At 32.7% G+C, this 9,173-nt stretch overlaps 1 protein-coding gene and 1 long non-coding RNA gene across 2 annotated transcripts; both read right to left on the reverse strand.

Annotated features, from left to right (window-relative positions):
* Positions 1-929: 929 nt before the first annotated feature.
* Positions 930-3,252, reverse strand: LOC112736388 (zinc finger CCCH domain-containing protein 48-like). The gene is made up of 7 exons (XM_025785827.3): positions 3,135-3,252; positions 2,361-2,904; positions 1,983-2,270; positions 1,757-1,903; positions 1,492-1,671; positions 1,271-1,368; positions 930-1,171 (listed from the first exon to the last, which is right to left on the reverse strand). The coding sequence occupies exons 2-7, from the start codon at positions 2,898-2,900 to the stop codon at positions 1,030-1,032; spliced, it is 1,395 nt and encodes a 464-aa protein (XP_025641612.1). The 5' UTR covers positions 2,901-2,904; positions 3,135-3,252; the 3' UTR covers positions 930-1,029.
* Positions 3,253-5,105: 1,853 nt separating this feature from the next.
* On the reverse strand, positions 5,106-8,567 carry LOC140177805 (uncharacterized). Its single transcript, XR_011869278.1, has 2 exons — positions 8,401-8,567; positions 5,106-5,385 (listed from the first exon to the last, which is right to left on the reverse strand). It is a non-coding gene; the product is annotated as an uncharacterized lncRNA (long non-coding RNA).
* Between the last annotated feature and the right edge of the window lie 606 nt (positions 8,568-9,173).

Genomic DNA, 9,173 nt, shown 5'->3' on the forward strand with positions numbered 1-9,173 from the left:
TATAAAAAGTAAGGCTGTACACGGGTACAAAGAGAGATTTACAAAGACTTGTTTTTCCATTCTGCTTTGAGATTCTACGAAGAAACCTACTAAATGCTGCAGAAAAGTTCCAACAGTCCAAAATTATGTTGCCTATTATAATGTAGTTTTTCAATTGGTCACTTTTTTCTTTCTTTCTCCTTAAAAAAAAATCGAAACTGATATTATAATTTCAGAAGTTAAATGAAAATTTAAAACAACACGCATACTTTCAAAATTGATGGTCTTATTGATAATTGTATAATACATAGAATGTTACATTATACATTGGAAGTTAGAGTTGTCAGATGAAGCTAGGTCTAATTACTCAATGGGGCTATTAAATCTCTATTTCTGAATAGTTTTGGCATCTCTCTTTCTTTTGAAATTCAGCAATATTGGTATCCCTTAGAACTAGAATCCGGATCATATTATTGACTCTCTTCTTTTAAGTTTTTCTTGATTCTTGAACATAGCTTTTATTTCTTTTGGTGCTTTGCACCTTTGAGCCTAGCCGTGACTCTAAGTGTTTTGTTTTCAAGTATTATCACCTGATACATAAACACCACAAGCACTTAACTGGGGGAACCCTTTGGATTCGAATTTAGCTTTGCTCAAATTCCCAGACAGTGGTGCTCAGAGCCTTAAGCGTACTCTTTAATAGCTTTGGGTCACGACTTTAAATGTTCAGTCTCAAGAATTACTTGACACTTTCACACCACAAGCATATAGTTAGGAAGAACAACTCTTTTGAGCTTTTTAGGCCAATTTTGACCCTCCTAACCATTGATGCTCAAAGCCTTGGACTTTTTATTTTATTTTATTTTACTGTTTCTTTTGCTTCAAGAATCAATAATACTTCTCTAAATTCTTGTACCTCAAGAACCAATATGCCCAACCCCAACATCAAGTATGCTCAGTTAATTCATACATTCAGAGAATAAAGATAAGGTCACCACATTAAAATAATTAGAATAACTCATCATGTAACTCAAGATCTTATGTATTTTCCTATGTTGGCACCTTAGGCTCTTCTAACCATTTCCACACATTTAGCAAACCAGTCCCATCTCCAGTGAAGAAGAGTCCGCCAGGGCCTATCCCAAAGGATCGAACTTCTTGTCTTGTAAATAGTCGACCTCTCTCTAGAAACCTGTAGAAGCAGGCACAGTAAGTAGCTACAACACTAAAAAAAAAAACACGCCCAGTAAAAGTAGCAAGACAAGTAGATGAAAGATTTATCATCACTCACGTCGGCAATTCATACATACGAACTGAATTATCTTTGCACGAGCAGAACAATATTGGTTTGGCCTCTGCATCAGTCATCCCATACAGTCCAAGAACAGCCTATAATAACAAATAAAATAAAATAAATGAATTGGACAAACCAATCACCTCCTTCTTAAACAAAATCAAAATATCAGTTTAAAGACATATTTGTGAACAAACGTTAGTGGTTGAACAACTTACATTTTCGTGAGTGTGAGTGTATGTCACTTCTAGAGTTCCCTCCTCGGTGCACACCCAAACATTGACTGTGCAATCAGATGAAGCCGATAACAAGAAATTGTCCCAGCAAATAAGTGATGTGACAACGTCGGTATGGCCGTTAAGTGTCATTGTGCACTGTAATGTATCAAGGTCCCAAACCTGTAGATAGCAGGGTAAGAAATTGCTTAGCTAAAGGGGAATAGTGTGCAAATTACATGAAGCATATAAATAAATAAATAAATACCTTAATGGTATGGTCCATGGATCCAGAATAAAGCATCTTGTGACATCCAATAGCAAGAGAAACCACAGGTTTACTATGACCACTTAGTGTTGCAACCATTTTGAAAGGAGACTCAAAGCTGCATCTCCAAGCATAAATAACACCATCCTGCAATTTAAATAAATTATTTAAATATCATAATTCTAATCAGTAGCAACTGGCTAACTATAAACAAATCTTAATTTACCTCTGCTCCAGCAAGGAGGATATCATTGCCAACATTCAAGGAAAGGACTTGCCCTTTAGGTCCATCAAGAGTAACATCTGCACCCGTCTGAATATTCCATGCCTTCACAGCATTTTTCACACCGGCAAAAATCCATGGGCCCTCAGATATGAGTGAGGTAACTTGAGAATTAAGATGGATCATGTGAACACAACGGCCAGTGTTGCAGTCCCATGCCCGAACTGTGCCGTCAGTGCTACCAGAAATAAGTTTGTTTGAACCAGCCGGCAGTGCAATCCCAGTGATTGCCTGTCAACAAAATTTGAATATTAGTTTAAATAACTTATTTCAATTGCAATATTCACTTAACTTTCAAATTAAACCAAGACATGTATATACCTTGTTGTGTTCATGAAGCTTTGCAAGTGTAGAAAACCCATCGCCATAAAACCATGAATGCAAATTCTGACACAAGTCACCATGCACACAATTGTCAGTCATCCAATCTTTGCAAATATTGCGTGATTTACCCACAGAAGCCTTAGCAACAGTGGTCACATCTTCTACGTCTGCAGTCTTTTCAATCAATACAACCTTTTGTTCACACTTAGCAACAGTGGCCACATCTTCCACATCTGCAACAGCCTTTTGTTCACACTTAGTTGGCTTCTCAACAGACATAGCTTCTGGTCTATACTCAACAGCCCTTAGTGCACAATTTTCTGGCTTCTTGAAGGCCTTCTTAGCAGAGGAACTGGCCATCTTCGAATGCTTATATGTCGAATTGGCATTATAGTATACATTGGACGGCGAGGTTGGTAAGCTATGTGAAAATTGACAAGGATTTCTGTTGCATCTCCCAGCTTGCCAATACTTGCATGTTGGTGGTGTTGTACGACGGAACCGTTCACTCCTCTTTGTTGTTGTTATAATAGCCATGATACTACGAAATAAAACACAGTTTTCCCATCAATAACACCCTTTATTGCTCATTAATCTCTTCCAAAACTTAAAACAACAATCCAATTACAAGAAGCTGCCGAATCCATTCCCTCATCAAAACCCACTTCTCCATCAACCCAACTTAACACCACCACTTAAGTAAAATACAATATGAACACTAAGGAAGAAAATAAAGAAATTCCAAAGAAGGTAACGTGCTAAGAAGCAAACCTGAATTAAGAGTAGAATTGAGTTCGGAAAGTGCAATCAAACTGATAACAATTAGAATCACTGAATCAGCGAAGAAGAGAGTGTAACAGAGTGTTTGTACAATAGTGTAAAGGAAAATTGGAAACCATATGATGATATGAGGTCCTTTATTTATAGGTTTCGTTGACGGTGGGAAGAAAAGTATTTCATAAGATCAGAAATTAAATTAAACCGAGAAAAATCAATCATCAATAAATATTAAATAGTGTCATTATGAAATTCATTTATAGCTCAAAACTGATTCTGTTACATTTTTTGTTTTCTAACTGTTTTTTCGATACACAATTACTGTAAAATTTAATTTTGTAAATATAATAAAAATATCTTGGTTCAATCATTTTATAATACTTTAATTTTAGCATTTTTTTTCTTTATTTGTGTCATTTTTACACCGATAAAAATTAGTTTATATTAAAAAAATTTTAAATCTAAACTAAACATTCTCTTTTTAAATCTAAACTATCCAATCCTAACAAAATTCAAGTGTACTTAATTAGTTAATTTACTCGTGATCAAAATCCTATTCTAAAAACAATAATTGACAATTTGATAATGAAGTAACTAAAGTTTTTTTTTTCGTTTTCAATCTAAAAAGATTTTTTATTTTATATATTCTCTTTATTATAGTCCTATTTAATTATTTAAATTTCATACAAGTTAGCAATTATTTAATATTTCATGATACAAATATAAAAAATAAAGTATTGTATGCTTTTTATTTTAGAACAAAAGTTTTTAACCACTTTTATTACTTTTATTATTATTGATATTTTTTTGAACGTGTTACTCTTTCTCTATTCATACTAGCAATTTACTCTTCCCTTTACACGGGTAAAGAAGGATTATTATAAGATAAATTTAAACTATATTTAAATTATTAATTGGTGTAAAAATAAAAAATATCATTAGTATTTAAAAAAGTAATATAATGTAATTTAATATAAAATAAAATATTATTTTAATTTTTAACATTTAGATTAAATAACAAGAATTTAGTATATTATTTATATTTTTACAACATCACTTATGAATAATAATATAATATAATACTCTATAACATATTTTTTTAATAGCAATTTTTTTTACTTGCTTAAATTTTTTTATATATTTTTAAACAATATTAATATATATTTTTTTAAATTAGGAGTGAGATTCGAACCTATAATTTTTAGATGAATATAAAAAGATTATGTCATTTAAATTATGGTTTGTTGACAATATCAATATGCTTTTATTTTTTATCCAAATAATATTTTAAATATGCTTTATATTTACGTCGTTGTAGTCTTTATCTTTATTTTGCTAGTTGGCAAGAATAGTCATGAAGAAAGGAGTTTTGCCCAAAAAATAACAATAATAAAGTGAGTAAAAAAAGTGGAAACTGAAAATAAAGTGTGTATGTAGTTAGATCTTTGTAGAACAAATTCTCACTTCATGACTAATAGCACACAATTTTCGGTGAAGTTTTAATTTAATGGTAAATTTCATTAATAGATAATTAACTTTGTCACTTTTATTTAATATATAGTAGGCAGATATTCATGACAAGTGTGTCGAATGACATATGTTTTAGCAGTATCTATTTGATATGATTTTCTAAATGTGGATTGAGACTTTTAATTAATTACAACTTTTGAGTCGGATGAAAATAGTAATTCTAGGAGATTTTAACTGTCATATCCATTTAGTGTAACATCCTACTACACAGAGTTTTACGTTTAAGTCGTAAAACAGAGGTAGTGTGGTGTTACAGACCTCTAAACAGCAAAATATATACATAATAGAGAGGATGATAATATACTAGGAGTCTTGAAACAAGACGGTAAACAAAAATTATGAAAATTAATAGCGCAATGCTCAACGGAAAGGATTACTGGCGTGCTAAGAAACCTAATAGGAACATGATGACGGTAAGCAAAAGAAGAAAGGAAAGCCAAGAAAACAGCATAATTAGCCCCTGACTCAACCTGCGAAGCTAAGGCTGGCCAAAGGATACATATATACATATAAACATATATAAGTGTCCCCAAAATACACCAAAATACCAAACAAGACTCCTATCTCTCCCTTAACCTCTAAGAGGAGCAGCGTACATAAGTTACTTGGAGAGTAAGCTAAATATACATATACATATATACAAACAAAAACCAAAATACACCCAAGGACTACTTCGCTTTCCAAGATCTAGACGCCTAGCGAGGAGCCTCTCGACCTGCATCGAAAAAACAACAATACAATATGGAATGAGAACCGGAGGTTTTCAACATGGTAAAAGTGTCACGCGTATAATAAATAAGGTCCTAAGAATGCCATAAGCAATCCTAGAACTCCGTTATTCAGTTATCCAACTTAGGTACTAAACATAAGCCATAAACAGAGGTAGGTGTTCTAAATCTACCTAACTTACTCAAGTTCCATCCTAACCTAACACTAAACCGTTTTTCCATTTCCTCCATTTCTTCCATCATTCATAATGCAACAGAAACAAGCAACCAAACAAGTTCTCGCATATGTAACGAGCAGATAGTACAAGTAGCAAGTATAACAGGTAGCAGGTGATATATATCAATTAAGCAAACCCAGGAAGTGCATATCAATCAAAACAAACAAATGCATATGATGCATGCCTATCTTATGGCTGATGGGATCCATCTGTCGGTAATCCAGCCAACCCGACAAGTCCAAAAACCTTAAACTGTCCCCCGTCGCGCATCCCCAAGAGTCTATGCATAGAGTTCACATTCATTCATCATATAATCACTCAATGGGGGCTATCCATACCCGGGAATTTATACGTGCCCAGTCACCCTTATGACGTAGGGTCAACAGAGTATCGAGATTCAACATGGAACATGTGGTGACGAGCCACGGTTTTTACCCAGAAAAACTTGTATCTCAGATATCATTATTCATAAGCCATAGCAATTATCATCAATACATCATCAAATATCAAGCCTTAGCGTTAAACTTCGTCAACATTCTTATTTTCTTCATAAAAGCCACCATTTACAACTTTCTTCACCCTCAAGTTATCTTGTTTTCCTAACTTCTTTTATCTACTAGACCTAGAACCATACTTTAAGCCTTAAAGGGAAGAAAATGGAGGTTTAGAAGTGGTAAATTGGTTTAAAAATAGTCAAAACCGGTTTTTGCAGCAGGCAGCATCCACGTGTACGCGTAGGCCACGCGCAAGCGTGGAGCGTACGTCAAGTCACGCGTACGCGTGAATATGCACACACGCGTAGCATACCTCTCGCGCATGCGTCGCCAAAATTCCACGCCACGCGTACGCGTGCCACGCGTACACGTGGGTGGGCGTTTTTCAAAAATGGGCAGAATGCCCAAAAAGCTTGCAGCAAACCTGTTTTGGCCATCCTGAACACAGATTTAAACACTAAACCTGCAACATCCATAACTTTCTCCACAAAGGGCCGAATCGGTTGAATTGGGGCTCAAACCGTGCCCGTAGGTCCAACCGGACCCAAATATTAAAACAAAACAGCGGCTCTCCTTCTTTCCCATTGCATGCAATGAACAGAAACAGAATTGGGGAAGGGAGGAGGAGCTCTCAACCCTCACAACCTTTGATCCACCATAACTCCTCCGTCCGGACTCCGATCGCCGCACCGTTTGTGGTCACGCATCCAGCGCGTTGAGCTCTACCTTTCTATCCGAATAATTTCACTGGTAAGCCTCACATTTGGTTCAGAATCTCTATCCCTCTTTCTTTGGTGAAATTGAAAACCTATAGTGAATCTTGTCCAATTTTTGTGTTCTAGGTTCAAGTTAGCTTCCAGGACTTGTGGACTCAAGCTAAGAGCACCCTAACCCTAGCTCAATCTTGTATGTATAATGAGAAAACTGAAATTGGAATATGTATATGTATTAGGTGTAGATTAAGTGGGTATATAAGCATTGGAATTGAATTGGGAGTAATTGTAGGCTTGTTGATGATCAAAGCTTGGTTTGGAGCTATTTTAATTGAGCTTGGAGGGGCTGTATTTTGTGTTGTGAGGCTGCCTTGGGTGAACTACGTGATCGTCGGCCAAGGTATGGCTTAAGTTTTGCACGTTTAATATTTACGGTGTTGTGTAAACTTAGGTTAGAGGAACCTTTGGATAAGTTGAATTGTTAATTGCATTTAGGGTTAACCACAAAAAACACCCCTGAATTATTCAAACGCTGGTAAAAATACACCCGAAATTTACTATCGACAAAAATGCCTTCAAATAATTTAAAAACACAACAACAATACCCAACAGTAAATATATATTTTCAAAAAATATCCTAGAGATTGAATTTTGATGCAATTTTTTGCAAGAATGATTATAAAAATAATATATTATTATACATAAAAATTGGTAATTTTTTGTTAAGTATATAATTTTTTATAATTATTTTTGTTAATAACCAATAATACTTTAAAAAAATCACAAAATAATATATACTTAACAAAAAATCACCAAATTTTAAGAGTAATAATATCTTATTTTTCTAATTATTCTTGCAAAAAATTGCATCAAAATTCAATCTCTAATGTATTTTTTGAGAAATACATATTTAATGTTAGTTTTTTTGCAAGATTATCTAACATTAAATATGTATTTCTCAAAAAATATATTAGAGATTGAATTTTAATACAATTTTTTGTAAATATGATTAAAAAAATGAGATATTAACATCCTTAAAATTTGGTAGTTTTTCGTTGAGTATATATTTTTTTGTAATTTTTTTATTAACAACTAATAATACTTTTAAAAAATCACAAAAAAATATATACTTAGAAAAAAAATTATCAAATTTTAAGAATAATAATATCTCATTTTTTAATTATTCTTGTAAAAAATCTCATCAAAATTCAATCTCTAAGACATTTTTTGAAAATATATATTTACTGTTGGGTATTGTTGTTATGTTTTTAAATTATTTAAAGATATTTTTGTCGATAGTAAAATTCGGTGCATTTCTGTCAAGTGTTTGAATAATTCGAGGGCGTTTATAGTGGTTAACCCTTGCATTTAATGAGTAGTTTGTATGTTGTTGGAATAAAATGTTGATGAACATAAATTGGAATTATGAGGTATTAAGGTTATTAATTTCATACTTTTGGACTTGCTTATAATGGGTTGTGTTGATGTTGATATAAATCAAAAGCTCTTAAAACCATCTTCTATTTGCAACAAATCTCAATTCAATCCAAAATTTGTGGAGTAAATGTGAGGCTTACCAGTGAAATTGTTCGAATAAAAAGGTAGAGCTCGACACGCTGGACGCATGGCGGCAAACAGTGCGGCGATCGGAGCCCGGACGGAGGAGTTATGGTGGATCAAAGGTTGTGAGGGTTGAGAGCTCCTCCTCCCTTCCCCAATTTTGTTTCTGTTCGTTGCATGCAATGGGAAAGAAGAAGAGCTGCTGTTTTGTTTTAATATTTGGGTCCGGTTAGACCCACGTGCCTGGTTTGGGCCTCGGTTCAGTCGGTTCGATCCTTCCGGTCCGATTTTGGGCTAAATTTTCAAGATTGCTATCAAAATTCTCGTTTCGACGAGCTCTATCATATTTTGATATTAGTTTTGTATTTTTAGTTTTCTTAATAAAAATTTAATTTATTGACTAATTATTTACCGATTTTAGCGGGGTTTACATCTAGATTCAAGAAATATAAAAATTATAATTAGATAACATATTTTAAAGTCATGTATTTATAGATATGAGATATGAAGACAAAAATATAGAAATATAAAATTATATTTAATAGATAAGATATGAATAGATATATTATAGTTAGAAATATTAAAAAAATATATAAATACTATTATAATTATATTCTAGAAAAAATTACATAAACACTAATAATAAAAAATATAATTTACTTTTTATTTTTATTAATATTTTATAATTATATTTTTTTGCTATTTTATTTTTTAATTTTTTAAATTAAAAAATAAGAATAAATTAATTTTTTATAATGTATTTTGATTTATTATTAAATAAAATATAAAA

The sequence above is a fragment of the Arachis hypogaea genome, chromosome 2, assembly GCF_003086295.3.
Source record: "Arachis hypogaea cultivar Tifrunner chromosome 2, arahy.Tifrunner.gnm2.J5K5, whole genome shotgun sequence".
In the NCBI taxonomy this organism is placed as follows: Eukaryota; Viridiplantae; Streptophyta; class Magnoliopsida; order Fabales; family Fabaceae; genus Arachis; species Arachis hypogaea.